At 42.9% G+C, this 25,255-nt stretch overlaps 1 protein-coding gene across 6 annotated transcripts in view; it reads left to right on the top strand.

Moving 5' to 3' along the window:
* Nucleotides 1-17,520, top strand: part of Arhgef12 (Rho guanine nucleotide exchange factor 12) — a 142,529-nt gene extending 125,009 nt beyond the window's left edge. For all 6 annotated transcript variants that reach the window (XM_031344555.1, XM_031344553.1, XM_031344556.1 and 3 more), the window contains 11 exons: nucleotides 2,260-2,337; nucleotides 3,736-3,811; nucleotides 4,451-4,618; nucleotides 6,379-6,466; nucleotides 7,166-7,252; nucleotides 7,384-7,463; nucleotides 7,687-7,920; nucleotides 10,135-10,605; nucleotides 11,372-11,688; nucleotides 13,284-13,353; nucleotides 13,863-17,520. In XM_031344555.1, coding sequence (XP_031200415.1) covers nucleotides 2,260-2,337; nucleotides 3,736-3,811; nucleotides 4,451-4,618; nucleotides 6,379-6,466; nucleotides 7,166-7,252; nucleotides 7,384-7,463; nucleotides 7,687-7,920; nucleotides 10,135-10,605; nucleotides 11,372-11,688; nucleotides 13,284-13,353; nucleotides 13,863-13,873 — 1,680 coding nt within the window. In that variant the 3' untranslated portion in view covers nucleotides 13,874-17,520. The remainder of the gene's footprint in view (nucleotides 1-2,259; nucleotides 2,338-3,735; nucleotides 3,812-4,450; nucleotides 4,619-6,378; nucleotides 6,467-7,165; nucleotides 7,253-7,383; nucleotides 7,464-7,686; nucleotides 7,921-10,134; nucleotides 10,606-11,371; nucleotides 11,689-13,283; nucleotides 13,354-13,862) is intronic.
* The last annotated feature ends 7,735 nt before the right edge of the window (nucleotides 17,521-25,255 follow it).

Raw genomic sequence — 25,255 nt, 5'->3', positions numbered from 1 at the left:
GGGTTGTTTGAGTCAAATTGATGAAGCCCCAGGAGGAAATTTGGTGCTGTCTATGAAATTAAATGGCCTGTGCCTGACTTCAGGCCTGTGACTTAGCAGTTTTGTTTATAGCGATTACTGAAGAGAAGTGAAAAGAAGTTATTCTTGGTCATTCTAGGCTGGGAACAGCTCAGGAATTCAACAGGAGAGTAGGCAAAGCAATTGTGGTAACAGCTCAGGAATTCAACAGGAGAGTAGGTAAAGCAATTGTGGTGTACTCACAACTTAGAAGGCTGCCACAGATAGACAGAATGAATCTCATTAACATTGTAATGACTGGAAGAAACCAGACACAAACAAGCACATACACATAATTTTATTTGTGTGAACTTGTAAGTACTAAACTGATTTGTGATAGAAAAGAAAATAAATAAGGAAGACAATTGCCAGTGAGGACATAGTGTAGAGATCTAACTGGGCAGAAATGAGAACAAGGAACCTTTCTGAGAACATACTAATACGTCATTTCTTGGTAGGTGATTGAGGTGTGCAAGTGTATTGTTTGTCAGAATTCATGAAAAAATACACTTAAAATGCATGCATCTTACTGTGGATAAAGTTTTAAAAAAAGGAACCAAGGGGGCTAGCAAGATGGCTTAGCAGATGAGGGCCTGCCAAGCCGACAACCTGAATTCAGTCTCTAGCACCCATATGATGGAAGGAGAGAACTGACTTTCCCACAAGCTTTCCTGACCTCTACCTGAAGCATCTACACATAAACATGCATATGCACGCACACTTACGCATACACAAAACTTTAAAAAGAAACCACTCTTAAATATTGAATTTAATAATATGTACTCTATAATGGTATACATGCCACAGTATTCAGTGTGTACTTATCCGAGACTATTTAGAAATGCCTCTAGAGCATAAGGCAAAACCAGTTGTAGGAGGTGGTGAGACTGACAGTCTGTGATGGGCACAGTAAGTGCTGACTGTGGAGTGCTCTGTGCACATGCGTACGTACAAGAGCCTTTTTGTACTTATGATGAGGGGATGCTCATACTCTTTGAAGCTGTCATTTTTAAAAACTTCTCATACAGACACATCTATATAGGTGTACAGCATGCATGATTAGACATTTATCCTACAACATAGTTTAATAGGGGTACAATGTACATGACTAAAAACCTATTTTATTACTGTATCATTGTTATTGTCAAACATTGTAAGTAACCTCTATGCCCATTAGTAAGATGTACTTACAATTGCTTCACAGAGTTTGAAGCATGAATGCTATGTGGTTGTTTAAGAAAACACATCTTTCTGTGTGCTATCATAAAGTAATATCTGAGGTATACTGATAAACTCTATACACAGAGAAAGAGGAATGTGTCTTAGTTTGCTTCTCTCTTGCTCTGATGAAACACTTACCAAAATCATCTTGGTGAGGAAAAGGTTTGTTTGGGTTACATTTCCATATTATAGTCCATCCTTGGGAAGCCCAGGCAGGAGCCTGGTGGCAGGAACTGAAGCAGAGTCCATGGAGGCAGCTTACTGGCTTGCTTCCCATGGCTTGTTCAGCCTGCCTTGGTATACAGCTCAGGACCACTTACTTGCTCAGAGTTGGCACCCCTTGCAGTGGTCCAGGCCCTCACACATCAATCATTAATTAAAATAATGCCCCACAGACTTGCCTATAGTCTGATGGAGGCATATTCTCAATTGACATTCCCTCTTCCAGATGTGTCAAATTGACAAAATCAAAAAACCCAGCAGTCAGCATACTATATTAATGGATAAGAGGAATATGTACTGGAATGCCAAAGGAATGCCAGTATTATGCTCCCACATCTTGTTTTTTAAAAGGCTGAATATATACACACGAGACATACAGAGACAAACAGACTCATACACATGTGCATTCTGTTTGCATAGGATTTTCTCAAGTCACTCAAGATATGAACATCAGGATTGCTTCTTTAGAGAAAGCAGGAGAGTGTCAGGGGTGGGATGAGAATGTTTTTTATTATTTATATTATGGTCAGGAAATAGGTATAAGCTTACTTATTTGTCACTAGGTTTAATAAGAGATCAGAAGGGGAACTAGGAAAGTGAGTTCCTCCAATGAGGAGGGGAAAGGTGTGCTAAGAAGGAGGGGCTTGTCTGTCACAGCTGGAGTTTGTAAAATGCAGATTTAAGACATGATATGATTCAGAAACAAGGAGGTCATTGATGCCCAAGTCTAACCCTGGCTCCATCCTGTTTAATTTTTAGCGCTTAGAAGACTATCAGCGTCGCCTTGACACCTCCAATCTCAAGTTGTCCGAGTACCCAAATGTTGATGAGCTCAGGGTGAGAGATGGTTTAATCATAATTAAAAATATAAAGGAATGTGTACTAAACACCTGGCAGGCAATTAACATCCCAGTGGGAACAGCTGTCCTTGAAGGAGGTCTGCTTGGCAGATCGTCTGCCTTTGTATCCTTGTTCTGCTTGTTGAATGTCTGCTGTGTGTCAAGGGTGCGTTCATATCTGTTACAGGAGTTATTTTGTGAAAAGTGACTGTGCGGCAAGAGTTGTTGGAGGACTTGGGAACACGGGGTTATTAGAATACTTTAATTTGCTCAGTACTTTCACTATTTACAACAAGGACTTTTCAGATCACCGAGCAAACAGTTTTTCTGTGACACTTCTGGAAAGCATGAGGGTTTAAGCCAGTATAGGCACAGCTCACTAGTCACTAACTGCAACTTCTGATGCCTAGACTTTAATATTGATAACCTTTTTAAGATATGAAGCTTCTTTCTCTTCCTTCCTTCCTTCCTTCCTTTCTTTCTTTCTTCCTTCCTTCCTTCCTTCCTTCCTTCTTTCCTTCCTTCCTTCCTTTCTTTCTTTCCCCCTTTCTTTCTTTCTTTCTTTTTTTTTTTTTTTTTTTAAGGGTTTCTCTGTGTAGCCCTAGCGGACCTGGAACTCACTCTGTAGACCAGGCTGGCCTCGAACTCAGAAATCGGCCTGCCTCTGCCTCCAAAGCACTGGGATTAAAGGCGTGCGCCACCATGCCCGGTTCTCAAGTTTCTTTTTTAAAAGTACCAGTTCACTGGTGGTTGTTTTGGTTACTTAATATCTATGTAAAATAAACTTGTATGTTATACATAATAGTTTTATCAGAAAGCACGCTAATGTGTGTATTCCCTTACATTCCAAAGAATGCAAGTTCCCCCTCAAGATGCCAGTGCTGAGACCTGGCTCTTTACTAACAAGTAAGCTGCTGGCAGTGACAGTACTTGGCATTCTCATAACAAATGCTGTGTGTTAAAACTTCCTTTGAGAGGCTAGAGAAGTGGTTCAGCAGGTAAGCGTGCTAGGAGTTAGAATTCTAGACTCAGAAACCCTGTTCAGATGTGCACACCCAGCACGCATCATCTGCATCTGGTTTATTGCAGCTAAGTAGTGAGGATCTGTAGTGGCTCTTTGTAATGCTGTTCATAACCCAGTACTCATCTGGAGGGAGGTTTGAAGAGAATACTCATGAATGCTTTTCTGTGAGATGCTTCTCCTTTAGAAGGTTTTGTGCGAGCTGTTTTAATGTGAATGGTTCCATTTGCAAGTCAGGTAGTAGTACTGTGGTTGCTTGTGAATGATTCCTTTTATATTAAGACTGTTCTGAAAAGATACAGTTATGGTGGGAAGGGCTCCACTGATGAAGGATTCTTGGAAGTAATTCACGTATAATTCTTTTTACTTTGGCAGAATTTGGATTTAACAAAAAGAAAGATGATTCACGAAGGGCCATTGGTCTGGAAGGTGAATAGAGATAAAAGCATTGGTGAGTCTAGTGTTCTTGTCAGGTGAGAGGGTGGGGAGAAGAGAGCAGGAAAGTCTGCCTTGGGAAGCGCAGTCATCGTTCAGGTTTCACATAGAGAGTGCTGTTCTGCAATATTTGAACATTATCGGAGATCTGCTGTGTGTGTGTTGTTAAGTATAAAGCATGTTACATGTTCATTTAGGAACTCAGCAGCTTCAGGCATATTTCCATCATTTATCTACTGACAAATCTTTGAGTTTTCTATAAGCTAGTATCTTTCAGGTTCTTGCAGTGAGGGAGCATTCTTTTTTAATTCTTACAACTCTCAGATGACGCTCTTATGAAACATACTAAAATGAACTTTTTTTTTTTGGTTTTCTGAGACAGGGTTTCTCTGTGTAGCCTTGGCTGTCCTGGAACTCTGTAGACCAGGCTGGCCTCGAACTCAGAAATCCACCTGCCTCTGCCTCCCAAGTGCTGGGATTATAGGCGTGCGCCACCACTGCCCGGCTCTAAAATGAACTATTTAAAGTGAAATTTAAAGAAGATAGTTTGCAAATCTGATTTTTAAAATTAGCTAGGTTTTCCAGAAATATTTTCCTTTGCCAGATTACTTTAAATTTCTGTACTTAACCTGTTTCTCTGCATTTTTATCTCTAGATCTTTATACGCTGCTGCTGGAAGACATTCTTGTGCTGTTACAAAAGCAGGATGACAAGCTGGTGCTAAGGTGCCACAGCAAGATTCTGGCATCCACAGCCGACAGCAAACACACCTTCAGCCCTGTCATTAAGCTGAGCACAGTGCTAGTTCGACAGGTGGCAACAGGTGAGTGCGTCTGCTGCAGGATGCGAACATGTGGGTTCAGTGTGAAGCTGTGCGGGAGCTTCAGTTGTGTAAGCAGCACAGCCGACACCTGTGGATTTGTCATGTTTATGTGTGTGAAAATGTGAATAAAATATGCCTATTGTCTAGATACTGGATCGAAACTTTATACCTCCAAGTTATTTGAGACAGCAAGGTTGTCTCACTGGTTTTCTGCATTTGAAATTTTAAATATGGTGTTTATTTTATGTTCGCATTGGTGATAAATACCAGGAAAGGTATGAGTTCTTTGAGGGTAACTCCAGCGAGATGGCTCTAATAAAATGGTGTGTTTGTGTGTTGGAAAAAAGTGAAAAATGAAGAGGTAGGTTAATTTATTTTTTTGTTTTAATTTAATCTTACGTATGGGTGCTTTGGCTGTATCTGTGTCTGTGTACCGTGTGTGAGTCTGATGCCCTTGGAGGCCAGAAGAAGGCATCAGATCCCCTAGAACTGGAGTTAACAGAGCTGCCATGTGGGTGTTAGAACCCAGGGCTCTTAACCACTGAACCATTTCCCCAGCCCTGAATTTGTTTTTTCGGTTTTTAAAAATATCAGTCTAAGTTGGTAAGCTACAGTTTAACTGTATTATGGTATGCTCCTTTCTGTAACTTAATTTCATGACAGCAAAATTTGCAATCTCTTTCCTGCAGTATTTCCCAAACATTCTTAACAACTTAGAAATACAGCAGTTTAAAACAAGTGTGAAAGGAGCAGCATTGGGTTCAGTAGTATAGGTGTATGCCTGTGTGTGCTTGTATCTGTGCATGCATCTGTGTATGTGTGTGTATGTGTGTATATGTGTGTGTATGTGTGTGTGTGTATTCATATAAGCATTCTCATTTCAGAATTACAGGCTCATTAGAACTCCCAAGCACATTATACTTAGGCAGGACAGAGCCTTTACAGGACAGAACTTTTTTTTTTTTAAGATTTATTTATTTATTATATGTAAGTACACTGTATCTGTACAGGACAGAACTTTTATGAAGTCAATTATATTTATTATTTGAGGATTTCATCTATGTATATAATGAAAAGTTTTGATTAGATTCACTTTCTATTCCCATCCCTGCTTTCCTCCCTTAACCCCTCCCTTACCTCTCTGTCCCAACTTAATGTGTTCTTTACTTCAGTCTCCAGAGTCCAAGGAATTTGAACTTTGACTTATTTTTGTTTTTAATTAAGTTCTGTGTTGACTTTTATAAACTCTATTTATTTAAGTTATAATGTAGCTTATAGTAAGTTGCACAAAATTTAAATTTATATACTTAATAAAGTTTTTCAGGACTGTTGAGATGGCTCAGCGGGTAAGAGCACTGACTGCTCTTCCAAAGGTCCTGAGTTCGGATCCCAGCAACCAAATGGTGGCTCACAACCACCCGTAATGAGATCTGATGCCCTCTTCTGGTGCATGTGAAGACAGCTACAGTGAATTGGGCTGGAGCAAGAGGGGCCGGCAGAGGTCCTGAGTTCAATTCCCAACAGCCACACACATGATGGCTCATGGGCATCTGTGAAGCTACAGTGTACTCATACACATAAAATTAATAAAATAAATCTTAAAAAAAAAAATGGCCAAGATCTTTAAAAAAAAAAGTTTTTCAAAGTGGACACATGTAATTTTTATCTAAATTAAGATGCAGAATGTTAATACCTGCATCTGGGTATATCTCATGGCTTGGCCATAGTAGTAGAGTAAATTTTGTTTTCTTCTTTTCTAGACAACAAAGCTTTATTCGTCATCTCCATGTCAGATAATGGAGCGCAGATTTATGAACTGGTAGCACAGACAGTTTCTGAAAAGACGGTGTATGTATCATATTTAATTACCTTTTTCTAACTGATATTGTATTATCCAAAGTATAAGTGTTTCACATACTTGTTTTCTTAAGATTTATTTGTGTGTGTGTGTGTGTGTGTGTGTGTGTGTGTGTCTGTGCGCGCGCGAACGCGCGCGCCTGTGCACATGTGTGCAGGTACCTGCAGAAACCAGAAGAGGAGGGTATCAGATTCTCTGGAGCTGATGTTACAGGTAGTTGTGAGCTCACTGGGTGGGTGCTGGGAACTGAGGAGCTGTCTTCTGGAAGAGCAGCAGACTCTCTAACTGCTGAGCTATCCATTCAGCCCACAGACTTTCTTTTATAATACGATTCTGAAGACATTGTAGAAATCAAGTACTTCCTCTTGTATTCTTTTGGGAACATTCCTCTAAGAATTTGTTTCTTTTGAGATTGAAGTTTTCATTTTTATTTTATTCTACTGAAAGTAAATTTTGTAAAGAGAAGAATTTTCAGAAGTTCCAAGTTAATCATTTAAAGCAGTAATGTGCTCATGTTAGCATTTTCTTTAAAGTATATTTTAGAATCTCCACAAGAGTGTGCCAAAATAAAGATGTTCTCTGGCAGCACAGGGTGTTTGGGCTTTGTTTTCTCTTTTTTGTTGTGAGTGTGTTTACGGGGTGTTTCTGCTTTCCTCCCGTGTTCTGGCTCTCTATCTCACCCCCTGAAGCTGGCAAGACCTCATCTGTCGAATGGCTGCGTCAGTGAAGGAGCAGTCCACGAAACCGATTCCCCTCCCACAGCCGCCACCTTGCGAGTGAGTGCCATTGCGCTCCTGTCAGGAAGACATGAGCAGTTCTTCACTTGAATGCCATGAAGTTTGGGCATCTTCTGATACTCAAGGATTGTTTCCTTTTCTTTCTTTCTTTCTTTTTTTTTTTTTTACAGAGGAGACAATGATGAGGAAGAACCAGCCAAGTTAAAAGGGGAGCACCATGATCTTTCAGTTGCTGGTCTGCAAAGTCCAGGTAAGCCACATGGACAAGTGTGTCGGGTGTAACGTTACCTATCAAAACGAAGACTCTGTGCGAACCTTCTGTGTGCCAGCGCAGCACTGCTCTGTGCTGTGTGTTTTCCCAGCGAATGAAGGGGTAGCTTATGTGGCTTACCTTTGCTGCCAACATAAATGTTCTATGTTGAAAATGAAATGTCTGTTTAGGTATAATCTACCTTTTCTGTCCCACTGAACAGACAGAGTTTTGGGATTAGAATCTCCCTTAATTTCATCAAAACCTCAGTCTCATTCACTGAATACCCCTGGCAAATCAGAGGCAGAACATCTCTTTGTGACCGCAACGCAGTTTTCAAAGGAGCAGCATGCAAATGGAACACTGAAGGAAGGTGATGGCGGGTATCCAGTCACAATCCCAGGTCCACACTTGCTTTTGTCAGAGGAGCGGTGGGCACTGGACGCATTGAGAAATTGTAAGTTTTTTTCATAAGTTGTGGAGATACTAAGTACCAGAGTCATATGGTGTATTGGGAAGCCTTTAGAGAGAAAAAGCAATGCATTATTGTAGAAAATACACAAAAGTCTAACCTATGATTTTTTTTTTTCCCAAGAAATTTATGGTCTAGTTGGGAAGATATTAGGATCCTACTGCCACTTTTAAAAGCAAATATTCCATGAATAATAAGGCTGTGTGTGTGTGTGTGTGTGTATGTGTGTGTGTGCGCAGAGAGAGAGAGAGAGAGAGAGAGAGAGAGAGAGAGAGGAGAGGGAGGTCTATCTGGGTTGGCGTGGCCAGAGAAGGGAAGCAGCAGATAGAAGCAGAAGAAGATATGCTTGTTATTTGAGAATGGTTAAGATCAAAATAAATGTATAGAATAGAACCATTCAGACAGAACTGTCGGTAAGAGCAGGAGTACATGCAGGAAACCCAGCATGCTCCAGGAACAGTGAGCAGAGCCGCCAGCCTGTACACACTGTAAGTTGGACGAGCACAGAAGGGAGACAGGTTTAGAAATAAGGAAGATTGGCTGAGAGGTCTCACTGGTGTGAATTTTAAGTACCAGGTTATATCTTCTATATTTGATCGACAGAAACATCATAGATTTTTTTTGGGGGGGGGTTCTCAAGACAGGGTTTCTCTGCATATCCCTGGCTGTCCTAGAACTCACTCTGTAGACCAGGCTGGCCTCAAAGTTATAAATCTGCCTGCCTCTGCCTCCCAAGTGCTGGGATTAAAGGCCTGTGCCACCACTGCCCGGCTAACATCATAGAATTTTAGGAGCTGTTTTATATGGCACATGTTCTGCATTCTGTATGTAGATTTACTATTATTCATAACAGCGTCTCACATGCACAAGCGAGTGCCTGTGTGTGCACACACACACTGCCTTGTTTGCTGCCCCCTCCCTCGTTCCTCCAGCCTTGTTGGGAACCACTATTACAGACAGGAGGATAGCACATCTCTCAGGTACAGTGAGGTAGAGAAAGTCCAAGAATAGTTGCTCCAGCTACAGAGGTTTTAAAGCTATTTATGATGGCAAAACTATATTAATCTGGTTGAGAGCTGCTCAGGGATTTTGATGGAAAGAGGCTTGGAGTAGCACCCTTATGCAGACAGTTATTACAGTAGTTAGGCTCAAGGCTAAAAGGGTTTAGACTAGAACAAACACTGAACAAGGAGTCACTCCATTCTTAGAACAGTTGACTTCTGTGGATGTTAGGGCAAAGGAAAGGTGGCGTCTGCTGACACTTGAAGTGCTTTCCTGGGAAATAAGAGCCACACAGACCACTGTGCCTCCCTGCCTCCATCACAGCTTTCTTGTACAGTGTGGACTAGGAGTACTACCTCAAAATGTCACTGTCCAGACAAGGAGTTGCAAGCCATCCCAGGGGAGTGGTAGTGGGACATGGAGTTTAGGGCTGGCATTTTGGGGAGAGATTAAGGTGCTTGAGAAAGAGGAAAGTTTTCTTTGACCTGAGCTCTTTATTGGAGAAGCAGAGGGTCAGGCTGTGGTGGAATCAGGAAGTTGCAGTTATTTAAAATCTCCTTCATTCTGCATTCTCCTGAGGTGACAGACTTAGTGATGTCTGATAGTTTGATGGCTTGGTTCTGGAACTGACATCACCTGCAGAAGTTTGGCATAAGACTAGCCCAAGGGTAAATTGGATCTTAGTTTTAAGATCCTAAAGAAGCTATGCCACTAGTAAGATAATTTAAACAAACAAAAACCTAATGAATACTTACTTTGGAACTTAAATATATTGTTACCAAATCATTGGAATTTAAGTTTCTATACAATTTTATTACCTTCACCATTTAGGAAAATTGTTAGAAAAGAAATAATGCCTATAAATATAGAGTCTGCTCTTGAGAAGAGAAGCATTTGCTGGCCTAGCTGAAGCAGAGTGGATGCTTGGTGTCACGTGTATTTAGGACTTCTCAATAGGAGGCCTCCCTATTCGAAATGTATAACTTTTATATTTTAATGTTAACTGTTGTATAGAAGATATATTTTTGATTGTATGTTTCAAGACAAAAATGATCGTGTAGGATTAATATTTTGGTTGCATATTATTGTACCCTTAGTTTTAGAGGGGATTGGAAGTTCAGCTGCCAGATTTCACCTGGCAGTGAAGCTGTGGTAATCAGTTTCCCCATCTGTTCTTTTCCTGCCCTAAATCTCCAGTGGGTTTGTTGAAGCAGTTGCTGGTACAGCAGTTAGGTCTCACCGAGAAGAACACTCAGGAAGACTGGCAGTCCTTCTCAAGATATGGACCAGCTTCTGAAGAGGTACAGGTAGACAGAGGCATCCGGGACTTGGAAAATGTTAAGGCTTGTCATGCCGAGGAAGGACAGATATATTTTAAAACTGGAACTGGTGACATTGCAACTTGTGACAGTCCACGGACTTCAACTGAGTCTTGTGCTGCACAGGATTCAGTGATACTGGCATCCCAAGACAGCCAGGCAAGTAACATTTTAGTAATGGACCACATGATCCTGACCCCAGAGATGCCTACTGCAGAGCCAGAAGGGGGTCTGGATGACAGTGGAGAGCACTTTTTTGATGCCCGTGAAGCACATAGTGATGATAATCCATCAGAAGGTGATGGAGCAGTTAAAAAGGAAGAGAAGGATGTTAATTTACGCATCTCAGGCAAGTGGCTTTCACATTTCAACTTTGATTGTGATTATTATAAACTGTCTTATATGCTGAAGTAGATGTTTCAGTATCTAAGGGGTGTGTGTGTGTGTGTGTGTGTGGGGGTATGTATGGGTGTGTTTATTTCTTTATACAACAAATAGTCTGTTCTTTGCCTGAAATTGTCACAGGGGCTGGGAGATTGGACAATGAAAAATGCCAGAAACTTCATTGTTCCTAAGAAGCTTAAGTGCCCGAAGGGAAAGAGTAATGGTAAATAAAAAACTAAGTGATAAACAACATCATATGGCCAGCATTAGAAGCAAATAAGGCCAGCTACCACCAGGGCAGAGAGTAGTGAGAGCAGACATGGCGATCTGTCTAAGCAGAAACCGAAGTGCAGGGAAAGACCATGTGGGCACAGTGTTCAGCAGCAAGCACTGGTAGAGTATGCTTCTGTAGTTAGGGAATGCGGGGTGGGAAAGAGCAGCAGAAGCCCAGGGAAGGGTGTTTGGAGGGGATTGGTATTCAGGTTGTCATGTAAGGACTTTGTAGCTAACGCATTAAACTCATAAAATAAAACTCTGACTAATATGAAGTTATTCAGAAATCATTGTGAAAGTTTGCTAAGGTTGGCTTTAATCCGAAGTAAATTCTGATAAAGTTAAAACTAAACTTGGGAGTTAGTGGTTCCTTTACCAGGGTAGTTTTTCAAGTTGTCATTATGAGCTCTTTCCAGTGGCAGGGCTAATTTCATGAAACTGTCCTCTATCACCAATAGGAAACTGTTTGATCCTTGATGGCTATGATGCCGTGCAGGAGAGCTCCACAGATGAGGAGCCTGCCTCCTCATTCAGCCTGCAGCCTGTGACAGGCATCCCTTCTGTGGACTCCAGCCACCAGCAGCAGCATTCCCCTCAGACGGCTCAGTCTGAGGAGGCAGTTTCACCATTCAGCCCAGAATTCCTGGTGCAGCGACGCTGGAGAGCTATGGAGGACACTTGTTTTGAGGTCCAGAGTCCCTCTCCTTGTACAGATGCACAAAGCCAAATCCTGGAGTACATTCATAAAATAGAGGCTGACCTGGAACACTTAAAGGTAGGTCCCATTTCAGCCTCCGTAGTAGCACTGGGTCCTAAGAACACAGTTAGCAAAGTACAAGTTTGGAATGATGGAATCCTGATGGCCCAGGTTCTATATCTGCCCATTTTTATTTTTTTTAACCATTAATCACGAGTAGGCCTGGATCAAAGCTGGTGTTGACACTGTTTGTCTTGTGACAAATTATAAGAACAAGAAAACTGTAGGTCTATAGCTAGTTACCTGTTTTTTGTGGGGGATTCTAAGTTTTAAGACCCTAAGTACTGGGTCAGTTGGTTTCCATCATGTTGGATGATGCGGAGTGCGTTAGGTGGCCTTTCATGGCTGTCAGTCACAGCCAGGAAGTGCTGTGAGCTGCTGTAGCCTGTTAGTTACATGTGCCTCATAAATAGTGTTGGTAGTTTCCCGGAGGCCGTGTCAGGTAGAAGTTGACTCCAGTGGCTTTTGGTACCAAAAACCATGAGCCCAAAAGAAGCTTTTGGTAGTGAAAGACATTACTGTGCTGGGTTTTTTGTATTTTGTTTTTGTTTTTTTTTTTTTAAACAATCTAGGAAAAGTTAGGATTTTAACACTTGCTACAATGTAAATGTAATTTCATAGAATTTTTATTAGATATTTTCTTTATTTACATGTCATACGATATCTCCTTTCCCAGTTTCCCCTCCAAAAAAAAAACCCAAAAAACAACAAGAACAAACCCCTGTTCCCTCCCTCCTCCTCCTTCCCCCTGCTTGCCACCCCATCCTCTCCTGCTTACTGGTCCTGGCATTCTCGTACACTGGGACATAGAACCTTCACTGTGCTGGTTTTTATGAAAGGGTCTCTTTTATTTTTTTTATTGAAAATAAATTATTTTCCTACAATATCTTCTGACCATAGTTCCCCTTCTCCCAATTTCTCCCAGATCTTTCTCGTCTTGCCACCTATTTAGCTCTGTGGCTTTTCTCTCTCTTTGCTAAACAAGCAAGCAAATTAAAAAAGACAGATCAATCAGAATAAAATCAAACAATAAGAACAACAAAAAAGAAAAAGCATAGAGACATACACACACAAACACACATACAGACAAAACCCATAACAACGCAAAGTTGGAAGCCATTATGTAGAAGTAAGGGATAGTAAGGTGAGAGCATTGGCCCTGGTGATACAGCTGCTAGAGCCCCCACTTTTCCATGACATCATTTAGGTGGGACATGTCGTATCTAAGTAAGCCTGTTAACTCAGGCCTTGTCTCCTTTAACTTTTCTTTCAGCTCCATGTAATAGTTTTTCTCATTTACTTCCACGTATGTCATTATGTGGCCAGCAAGGCAGGCTATCTCGGTGGCCTCTGTGTTCATCTGTCACATGCTGCCTTTCCTGGGTGACATCTGCCATGGGCAAATCACCTTTACTTCCTTCTCCCATGCACAGAGAAGTAGGTTATTCATTCAAAAGAAATTGGCTTCCTTCCTAGCTAACAGCATCTTTAGTGGTCATTGTTAATGTTGAAATTGGAGGCCATGTGCCTTTAGCAAGAGTGCTTTCATCCCTATTGTCAACTAAACTTTATTTTTCTTGTGCCATCCCCATGAAAAATCTTTGATGTTACAGAAGGTGGAGGAAAGTTACGCTCTTCTTTGCCAAAGGCTGGCTGGCTCAGCCCTCCCTGACAAGCTCTCAGGTATGTGGAGCAGTGAGCTTATCCTGACTAACAGTACACTGGATAAATAATTTATTATTCTTCAACATGAAAACCTGTGATTTTATTCCTGTCCTTAAAGAACTGCTTTTTCTAAGCATCATGTACAAGTTTGCTGACTCTGCTCTTCTTGCTCTCTGAGGAGCTATGGTGGTCAGTCCCAGTGCCAACCCTCGTCTCTCTCTTCACCTTTCCAAGCTGAAGGCAGAGTGGAGGGAAGCCTGGTAAACACTAACTCAGTAGACCCCTGTGCTGCTGCTCCTCCAGTTCCCCCAGGAGGAGCCCTGCTGTACTCTGCTCTCCTGACACTAAGGCCAGCATGCCCCCTAGCTGTGGCTAAGCCTGTGTTCAGTGTGCCAGTTCATACTCGCTTGTGTACTTTGAGTTTACATTTCTGATTTAGAAGTGAACAAGACTGTGTGCCTGCTGGTTGCATACATGTTCTTCACAATGCTCTTAATAGAGTTTCCACATATCTTCTTCCTTTGCAGATAAAAGTTAGAGCCCCGTGTCCTGGAGGTGATTGCAGGTTGTTGGATTTTGAGTGTCGGCCCTGTATCAACCACATCCCGGCCCAGTGTGGACACAGAGAGAGTATGACAGAGGATCTGCCTGGAACCACCTGGGCTCAGCCATGCCCCAGGGGCCCCGCATGGGACTAGTTCTTCCTTCTGGCAGCTGCACACATCTGTCAGTGAGGGAATGCCAGGTCTCTCACTCCTCTCCTCACTATCAGAAATGCATTTTGATTCAGAGTAAAAACCAAATGTATAGAGCTTTGGGTGTAGGATATAAAATTGTACGTAGGTAAGAAAAAGAAAATCAGATGTATTTATTTGACTTCATTCCATATTTGAAAGCACACTTTAATTTTTACTTTGCCTTGTTTTGTTTTTAATTGAGTAGTGAGTTTTAGCCCTTTGTATTTAGCACACCCAAGGATCAATTGTTCCTGAAGCCAAGGTCAGGTCAGGGATGGAGAGGTTAGTAGACAGGCAATGCAGAAGAGGAAAGAGGACTGACTACCTGTAACCCAGCCCTCCTGTCCAGTAGGCTGCCTTTCTGAGGGTCATCTCAGAGGTGCTGCATGACTCCGGTGTGTGGATGCCAGGAGCTGTGTGTGCCCGGGTGCTTGGAGTAGGAGGACCTCCTCCCAGCCCAAGGCGAGCATCTCCTACTGGGTTCCATCCCAGGAAACAGGAATCCTCAGTACACTAAATGGCAGGCACTTGAAAATGGGTGTAATTCCCTTGTCGTTGTCTTTTCTATTGATAGTTGGGATTTGGGAGAGAAGAAAACAAATTTTTATTTTCTTGATTATAAATTTGTTATTCTTGGTATTGTTACATTTGTATAATTATACATTGACTGGCACTTGTATGAAATATTCCCTGCAGAGTGAGCAGGAAATAGGAACAAAGAAATGGAATGCTTCAGTGGTGGTGGGGGTGCTGCAGAGGGGGGGGGGGTGGGAGAGGAGTCCGAGGAGGTTTTCGAAACTGAATCACTACTGAGTTGAACCATGGCTGTCACTAGCCACGGGTACTGCTGATTATAAGGCCAGTAAGAAAATTAGTACCTGGACGTTTGACTCTAAGGTTTTGCACTGATGGTGCCAAAGGGCTCTGAGTCACACACAGAGCCGAGGGAGGGCAGGGGAAGGCGTGAAGGAAAGTTACTCGCATCACATCCCTTCAGAGAGCTTTCTCTGACCTCACTGCCATAGCCCTGTCTGTCTGGTGCCAGGACTGGCCTTGGGAACGGGGACCAGCGGTAAGCAGTGCAGCCGCCAAGGTGCTGATGGGCTGCAGTGTGGGCAACGCCTGTGGAGGGCAGGCTGCTCAGACTGCGGCCTGACAACTTTTAATTCTGACGGCGTTCAGTGGCTTTCTTTGTGCATTTGGTAAATATGTTTTTAGAGTGTTCTGTAAAAAAAAAAAAAATCATTTGTTAAATCTAAATTCTCTTAAGGAGTTCACATGTTGCTTACATTTTGCAGGAGGGGTCCTCTGAACTCTGGGGGCAGTCAGGATGTAATTTTATTCTCCCCTTAATGCCCCTCACACACAAAGGAAGCTCATTGTTGTGAACGATAGTCCCCCAGCTGCTTTTATAAACACCTCTACAACTTAACAAGCTCATCTGCCTGGGTCCAGCTTCTCGTTTCTGTTTTGGAGAATGCCTCTAAGTTCTTAGGTCAATTGGCTAGGATCCCTGTACCTCATCTATAAATTGGAATCATATTTTGAGTCATAGTCAACCATAACTCATAATGGGGCTTTGAAGTTTTGGAGTAGAACCTAATACATAAGTGAAGTTTGGGATTTTGACCTCCCTGAATCTCTTAGGAGAAGCAAGTTGAGAGAGAATGGTTCCATTGTCTTCCAGGCAGCCCCTTACACTACACCAGCTGGGTAGCTCATCAGGAGAGACTCCAGACAACAGTGTTCCGACTTCAGACACTACAGATCCCTCCATGGTTCTTCAGCACAGCTCAGCCGGAACTCTGTTCTCCTGGTTGTTTACTTTCCTCTTTCTGAATCTCAGCCTCTCAGAGTTATTGCAGGGCTTATTGGAAAGGTACTTTGGCATTGCCCCAGTACTTCCAAATAAATGCATATCATTACACCTTCAGATGAAACCTCAAAATGAAGTGAATTCTGAAAAGCAACAGCAACAAACCACTTTTGTATGTTTTTTTTTTTAATCTACCAGCCTTACTTCTTGCCTGTCCCTTCCCTCTCTGGCCTCCTGTGCCTTCCGTTTCTTTTTGGCCATTAGAATCACATCCATTTGACTTTGACATTATGTCTCCCTTCTGTGGTGGTAACAGTGGGTACTCCTCCTGTTCTGGAATGAGGTGGTCATTGTCATAGTCCTCTTAAAGGTGGGTGACAAGAAGGTGCAGTGTACTTCTGCTCTGAAGAACACTAGACAGATGGAAAGCCATGTGTGCCACAGGTGCAACCTGTGACCCTACTCTCTTGTGAGCTTAGTGGCTCTTCTGTCACTAAGTGGCAGGTTATGTATAGAGTGTCACCTTTTCAGAGAACAAACCTAACCAAGCCAAACCAGTAAATCCTCCAAGTACTGTAATTTAAAGGATGGCTTTGGCCTTCTTTCTCCACCATGTATCACTGATGAGTTCAGCTGCTTTCCCAGCCTAAATTGTAACTATTTATTGTGTCACATGGCAGGTCGGTTCTATGAGTATTTCTTCCTTTGTTTCCCCAAACAAGTTCTAATGACCTCTAGAAAGAATAAGCCTTCTTTTAGAAAGTATTTTGTTTCTTTGTCTTCTGGGGAGGGAAAAAGAGAAAAGTCCTCGTTGCCAGAATTTTAGAAGCTAAAGGCTTTCAGAATGCTGCCTCTGAAGCAGTGGCTTGCTTTCCAGCCGCTCCTTGGCACTGGTGTTGGCCTGCTGCCTGCGGCTGGTACTCTGCCCAAGCCGTCTTCTCTGCAGCCACTCGAGCTTGCTCTGTCCTTGCTTCCCTCCATGCCACAGAAGGCACCATAGGTCCTTAAACACAAAGTTAGCGAGATCTTGCAGAAGTTTCTGCATTGTAGACCATGGTTTCATTTTTGGACGTTTCACCCCTGTTGAGTATGATCTGTAGAATTGTTCTTTATTTAAAGGAGCGCTCTTGTTCTGTCTGGTTGCCTTCCCCATGGGTACTGAGGGTTTGGGTAATACACTGATCAGGAAAAAGGGGGGCTTCTCAGAAATCCCTCCCAGCCATTTCTAGGTGCCACCCACCAAGCAGACAAACTACAGCATGGTGACCGTAGTGTGCACACTGTTGGTTGTTAATGAGCCTCTTCCACTAGGATGTCTCACCTTCCTTGTTCACCATACAATCATGTACTCTTTAACAGAAATTGCTTTTAAGAGAAATCTGGAACTATCTTTAAAAAAGAAAACCTTATTAATAATCATGTATTTTTACTGATCACATTTTGAAATGCCTAAAAGACTTTTATTGCTCTAATTATCCAGATGCACCTTTGTAAAAAGCTCTTTTATGAATTAGCTGATAAGGCTGTATGTTTCTGGAACAAAATATTGGGTCATCTAAAACTTTCTGTTTTCTGGGGTCTGGGAAAATAGAAAATAAGAATTCAAATATTAAATAAGCTTAAAAGAACTGAGTATGTGACTTTTTATTTGTATGTATTCCTATCTGTCTTCTGTGAGTTGTTCTTTGAGATGGGGTCTCCCCCCAGGCTGGCCGTGAGCTCCTCCCTGACTGGACCTCCCAAGTGCTGAGGGCACAAGTGATCACCACCACACCAGCCACCAAGCTACTACTAAGTCAGCAAGGAGTCAGGCACCTCCTAGCAGTGACTCACCTGGCTACCTGCTGCCTGTGGTCTCATTGCTGGTGAGACTAGTCTTCTATCACTGTGAAGTGTGAACCTCTGCCGTAGTGTGAGCAGCTGACACTGCCCTAGGAATGAGCCAGCTTGGTCCCTGGTTTTTAAGCAGTAATGGGGGCATGGTAGCATATACTTTTGATACCAGGGCTCTAATCCAGGCACTTGGGGAGCTGGAGCAGGCAGAACTCTTGAATATAAGGTTACCCTGGTCTACATAGTGAGTTCCTGGCCATCCAGAGGTATATAGTGAGATCCTGTCTTTGGTTTTTTGTTTTTTGTTTGTTTACAGCTCTATAAACCACAATTTTTGGTATATTACATCATTAAAAAAATTTGGTATGACATAAATTTTGCTGTTTTCCATTTTTAAGTGATGAGATTTATGTGTCAGCTTTTGTGGGCACACTTAGAAAGTGGTTCTAACTATTCATGCATGCCATTCATTTAGAAGGCTGACTGCTTTTAGCATTTTCTGTATTTTGAAATGTAGGTGTAATTTCACTTATTCTTGGGATACTGCTTTAATTTTCAAACATTCTGGGATACACTGGCTAAAAAGCCTAATAACATGCTTAACAAAAAATGACTAATACTGTGGAATATATTTTAGCTAAACCTTTTAGAAATGAGAAAGATTCTCCTATGGTAACTATAGTCTAAGCCCTGTTAGAAATCGGCTCCTGTGGGACTGGAGAGATGGCCTAGCTTAAGAACATGCGCTGGGGTGCCGTTCCCAGGAACCAAAACAGGTGGCTTATCTCCATCTGTAACTCCAGCTCCAGGGGATCTGACACCCTCATCTGGCCTTCATGGGCACCTGCACACATGTGTTCTTAGTATTTATTATTTATTTATTTATTTATTTATTTATTTATTTATTTATTTATGGGTTTTCAAGACAGGGTTTCTATATAGCCCTGGCTGTCCTGGAACTCACTCTGTAAACCAGGCTTAGTCGTTTGTTCAAAAAAAGTAATTGTTGACTCCTTGAAAAAGCCAGGAGGCACACAGGCCACACAGTGCCTTCAGGATTCAGTCCTACCCCTTCCTCACCCTTGTCAGGTGATCTTGACCTCTGCGGTTTTCATGGTTTTCATTTTCTCGAGTGGACTTGACTGCCCACAGGCTGTTGAGTCTAAAGCCAGTTTATTACATTCAAAGATCACCCTTACCAGGTAAGGTGGTAAGCTGTGTAAAGGTATTAAAATTTCACACAGACCCCTTTGTATGCAAACCATTACAGAACTATCAAATTCCATTTGTGTGACCTTGTGCAGATTTTTGAGACTCAGTCTTAAACTCAAGTCCAATAAACAAACCTAAAGCAAAGAAAGATTCCTTAAAAGACAACAGACTTAAGTATACATAATCAGAACACACAAACACACAAGATGACTGGGCTGGGGCGAGGGCTTGGATTAAGCAATCGCTGGCCAAGTGTGAAGGCCAAAGTTTGGCTTCTGAGAACACACATAAATGCCAGGTTGGGCTAGCAGCCTATGGATAATTTCAACCTCAGGCAGAGACTTATTTCAGAGCAAACTAGATAGTGAGACTAGCTGTATCACAGTTCTGTGTTTGATTGAGAGCCCCTGCTGCGAGGAATAAGGTAGAGAACTGATTGAAGATAATTCCACCATCAAGCTTCATGTGCACGTACACATACTTGATCGAGCACCTACTGGAGAAAGGAAGCCTTTGGTGGCCTCCCAATCACACTTTTAAAAACATTTATATGTATGTCCATGTCCATATGTGCAGTGCATATGTGTGTGTGTGGATACCGAGGACAACAGAGGTCATGAAATCTGTCCATTTCCTTTGAGACAGCCTATCTCCAGGCTAGAACTGCAGACTGATGGGCCAGCAAGCTCTAGTGATCTTGCTAGGCTGGGATGCCAGTGTGTACATGGTGTGTACATGGTCCCAGAATATAGTTCATATGCTTAGTGAAGTAACAGCTTTTCTTTTACACTTGAAATTTAGAATTTATTGATGGAAATAAAAGATGCACACATAACTGGAAAAGGTAATTATAGTTAAATACACAAACCTATATGGTAATTTTTATTTTTAAAACATCCAGTTTATACCAGGCATTGTAGCACACACCTTTAATCCCAGCACCAAGGAGAAAAAGGCAGGTAAATCTTTATGTTCAAGGCCAGCCTGATTTACATGGTTTCAGGACAGGCAGGGCTTATATAAAGTCTGTCCCCTCCCTTCCCCCCACTAAAAAAGCCAACTTGTGGCTCAGTCTGTACAATTGTATCCTTTAAGCATGAAGACCACAGTTAATTTCCCAGCACTCCTGGGAGAGACAGGTGAGTGGAGGATCGCTGAGCATCGGTTGAGGAAGGACAGTAAAGCCTGGTCTACTCTCTGTTGTCCTTAGCAAGGGCCTTCTTGAAATTCAGGGAGTTCTCAAGCATTGTACCCCCAGAATGTGAACCAGCTGGATTGATGACTTGGGCAGCTGATGTGCTACCATGATGGGTCTAGCCTGGAGAGTAAGTGCCAGAGAACCCGGAAGCTTCTGTGCCATCATGTATTTACAAACAACTCAAGTGAAAAGAGATGGGATGGACTTTTTTTTTGAACATACGGAGCCTAACGTTTGCTCCCCATGGGAGCATTTGCTCTCTAACAGGCTTAGGTGGAGAAGGTCTGGGTCGTTAAACATGAGTTATGATGAACTCACATGCTCAGCTTTCTCCTCCTCTCTTCAAAGACACATTGAGCAGAATTGCAATGGAGGCCGGGTACAACCTAGGAAATGGAAATAAGAATCTTGTTATCTGGAGCCATAATAGCTGTGTAGCGGTGACCAAAGAGGCCATCGATTAATTGACTGACTTATTTCCAGCTTTGTTCTAGGAAACAAAGGGTTGCTGAGTTTGATAGCTTGAAGAAGGGGGTGGGGTGGAGAAAAGGGAAAAAGAAACACTGACCTTGGGATCCTGGCGGTGTTTGTTAACAGGCTTTGTGATCTTTTCTTTCCAGTCGTCTGATGTTCCCGTTGCTGTATTCTAGCATAACCAGGTCATTTTGCCACACATCTCCACAGGAGATGCCTGCATACACTGCTTCCTCCACTCTCCAGTCTACTACATGTGTGACCACCCAGTTGAGTCTCCCAAAGACCCAGCCATCGCCATGCCACTTGCCTACACTTGAGCCTACACAGACTCTGTGGTTATCGCCCTAGAGACTAAATTGCTCAGTCTCTGAGACATGTCCCTAATTTAGTTAGCCAGCTTTATTTCCCTCCATGCCCCACTTCAGTCTCCTTCCTGACTCCCCAACCTGGTGGTCCAGGTTCTGCCTGCCTCCACTCTGCTTCTCCCAAAATCTGAATGCATCTATTTCTCTCCACCTGTCCAGGTCCTGCCCACACTTCTCAATTCCTGCCTCCATGAGTTCCTGCCCCCTGGGCCTGAGTTTTTCCCACGTTCCATCCTACACCCTCATCTTAGTAATGCTCTGAGCATTCATTTTGTAGAGGACTCAAAACCCAAGAATGAAAAACACCAGTTGCAAACTTACTGAGTATAAATTTTCAGGTGCTGTGTTGTTGACAAACACCATCTGTTCTCTTCCCCTGGAGACAAGTGCATGCCACATTTTTTCACAGGCAAGGCTACTAAGTCTAGTAGTGATTGTGATGCACACCTTAATGGAGGCAGAGTTCAAGAATTTGCCTTTCTTACTAGCTGCAGAAATAGCTGCTTCCTTAAAAGTGCTTATAGTCAGCCATTAGTGCATTACACCTGTGATCTCAACCCTCGAAAGGCTACGGCAGGAGGATCATGAGTGTGAGGCTAGCCTGAGCCACACTAAATGTTTGCAAGTCAAATAACCCACAGGGCTGGGCAGGTGGCTCAATGGGTAAAGTGCTTGTTCCTCAGGTATTAGGACCTGAGTTCGGATCCCTGGCACCCATGTAAGAGCAAGACATGGTTGGGTGTGAAGTCCCAGTGCTGAAGGTTATGGGGCAGGCAGGTCCTAGAGTCTCAGCTGAAAATGACAAGCCCCAGGTTCACTGAGTCAACTTGTCTCAAAAAGAAGTTGGAGAGGCTTCTGAGAGAACACAGCAGATGTTCTCAACCTGGTCAACGTGGTGACATTGGCTTGGTCCTTCACAGAGCTGTTTTCTGATCACCATGGTATGTGTGTGCACACAAACACACAACAATAATGAGAGTAAAAGACAACAGGCTTAGAGAGGGGAGAGTGGTGTGCTCACCGACATGCATATGTCACACAGATACTTGTGCATGTACACACATACACACATATACATGCATTCGAGTGTGCACTCACGGGCACACACATGTTCCATAAAGTTCACCACTTAAAAGTGAAAAACTCAAATGGTCTTTGTCTATTGCATTTCCAACTGTAGTTACAATTCTAGAACGTTTCCTCACCACATCCCACTTGCATCCTCCTTTCTCCTTAGCCTCTAGTGACTACTTTCAGTCCCCATAGATTTACCTAGTTGTACTTCATCCAAATGGATCATACACTATGTGGCCTTCCATGACTAGCTTCTCAGCAGAGCTATCAAGGCTCACGTTTCATGCATCAGCACGTCACTCTGCTAACTAATAATCTGTTGTATAGATATACCACATTTTGTTTACCCTCATCTGATAAGAAATCCTATAAAGTAATTGAAACCACAAACTTCTGTGAGTACGAGGCTCCTGGCATGAGTCCAGCTGGACTACACGGGCTGAGTGTCACTTGGCTCTACAGCAGCTGCTGCAGTTTCAGTTCCTGATGGTCATGCCTAAAACTGATTCAGCACTGCTAACCGAGCCTCCAACGCTCATAACCAAACTGCACGCACCTTCAAGGCCTTTCTCCCACCACTTCATTCACTTTGCGTTCCGTCACTTTGCCACATGTAAGCCTCTGGCTCAGACGTTAGAGTAACCTTAACTCTCTGTTCTGTCCTACTCAGCAGGATCCAGCTGCCCTGCCAATCTTGCTAAGGTCTGGCTATGCCATTCCCAAGACCACATGCCTGGGATGAAGAGGAAACTTGTTGGGATTTCCACCTAGTTCCAGAGCAGTTAGCTGCAAGGGAGGGAGGGAGGATGGCAAGAGAGAGAGATGCAGAAAAAGAACTTCACTAAGCTTCACCTGAGTCACCTGCATGGGGAGGAGGCAATAATGGCGCCCACCTTGCAGGCTGGATTCTGAAGTTTCAGCAATACGCTGGAAATACAGAGCCATGCGCACAGTATAGAGCCATGCGCACAGTATCCACTTGATAAATGGTGGCAATTAGTGTTCTATTATTTCTTACCTACTCTTCCCAGCATAAAATACCTTTTGAGAGCTCAATTATGCCCATTTTCTTAATTGCCCCAAGAGTCCCAAAGTCTATTGCACCAAGATGAAGAGTACAAAATTGGAATAAGCTATGAAAATGTATGGCTTGTTAAGACTCTCATTAAGATCTATGGATGCAGTTATGTTAGGTCAGTTTGCCAGCCACTTTTGTTTTTCCCTTCAAAAGATGGGTGCACCATGTGGTAAGAGATCTAAGATGCTCCTGGATCTGGACAGACTGGTGATGGCCAGCCAGGAACCCTGGGAGCTTCCTGTTAGTTTCTCTTCCTCTTCTGAACCAAGATCCAATGTTACTCAGGGAGTTGAGGGCAGTTTTGCTCAGCACTGGGTGGCTTCTAGTGCATCTCCATGGTTATTAGTACCTAGAAGGTAGAACCAGAATGAAGTTTGTAAAGTGTGAAGGTAAGGAGAGCCATTTTCTCCAACTGTCTGAACCTCTGTTGTCTTTCCCTTGCTTTAGCTATGATTAGGCAAACGCTCTGAAATGATACGGTACCAGAAGCCCAGACAGGAGACAATTTATTTAGGTTCAGTCATCTAGAAGATTCCATAACCTTTTATAAGCCATTTGTTATATTATGTGTCTATTGCAATCCTGGTGTTGGCTGAAGATGTCTCTTGTATTGCTTCATAAAACACTGTAATAAAGTCAATGGGAGCAGCCCTCAGCCCGCACAAAGGGTGCCCCTCTCATGGGTTCCCCGTTTTCCCACTCCCCACCCGAGCTCACTCCCTGCGGGGCGGCCACAAATCACCAGTGTAACTTCCATAGAAATCAAACAGCCTCTGTCTCCCAGCCTGCTTTGTTTCCCTGGTCTGTTTGCTTCCAGATGTCAGCTGGGTGAAATATTTCTCCTAATCAATGTTTTAACCTTCTCGTTGGTATTTATTCAACTCTGTTGAATATATTGTATTATGCTAAGCTGCACGGATGGGAGAGTAAGTCTGAATTTCCCCCTCAGTTCTCTAGAGACATCATAATATTTCCTATTAGCCGAGGTTATTGCTTTGCTAGTGTATTAATGAGCAGTTTCTCTACTGGAAACTACATTGCTTCCTTCCTCCCCCAGCCCAAACAAAGAGTTCTGAATTAGCATGGAAACCAAGCTTAATTCCTGGACCCATCTCTGCTGTCTTGGAGTCTGCTGGTAATTTGGTGTTCCCATCTGCCCACTCTCTCTGATCCTGCCTCTGGATGATGTGATTAAGAGTCCCCACTCTGTGGCTTTTCATTTACTCTAAATTATTTCAGATCCTGTGTGCTGTGTTTTCATTTTTTAGATCCAAACTATAATTAAGGAAAAGCCTGAATGAAAGAGCCTTCTTTCTGGTTCCTCTCACCATGGTATTAGTGAGACAGGCCTTCAGCATCTCCATGTCCACGTAGATATGAGAGCCATGTCTTTTGTGATGGCCCAGAGGAAGGGACCTTCATGTGTAGTCCGGACAGGAGGCAGTGGCTTGTTTACCCTATGTTGTGCTTAACAAACCTCTACAGCTACTGTGATGGAAGTACTTTACCTATTTTTATTACCTAGCATTTATTAAATGCCAACTGTTTGCTCTGGTAAGCACAGCATGGTTCCGTCTGGACGTAGTGTGCGTCCTTGAACAACAACAGACAACCATAGGTGCTATACATCAACATCATCCTGGAGATTATCATCCAAATATTTTCTCTTAAATTATGAAGATGAAATCTGGAAGCCAGGCATAGACATAAAATAAAGCATAAATGAAGAAAGCTATGACAGAGAGCTGCTGAACCTTTCGCTTTGTGTTGGTTTGACCCCAAGTGTGCGGGTTACTTTTCAGCTGTTTAGGTCTAGCTTTGTTTGTCTTGCCTCAAAGATGGTCTGGATCTCATCTGGCACCAGGTGAAGATGGAGAGATGGCTCAGTCTTAAGAAAAGGGTCAGGATCCTTAAGGAGCCAGGGTTGGCCTTTTAGGTCACTCAGTGGTACAGCTTGGTTCCATGCAGCGCTCTGCCTGCTAGGTCCTGTGTGTACACCGGGTTAGCAGCTGCTTGTTCGAGTGGAACTGACTTGCAAGCAGACCGTTCTCATCTAAAGGAGGAAAATGCCACTTCAAGGCTTGGCGTTTGCTAAGTGGGCCACTTCCCTACTGTGGAGATGGCGGCGGG

This window comes from Mastomys coucha, unplaced genomic scaffold (assembly GCF_008632895.1).
Source record: "Mastomys coucha isolate ucsf_1 unplaced genomic scaffold, UCSF_Mcou_1 pScaffold23, whole genome shotgun sequence".
NCBI classification, from domain to species: domain Eukaryota; kingdom Metazoa; phylum Chordata; class Mammalia; order Rodentia; family Muridae; genus Mastomys; species Mastomys coucha.
The sequence above is the reverse complement of the archived record's forward strand: the minus strand, read 5'-3'. Positions and strand labels throughout refer to the sequence as shown.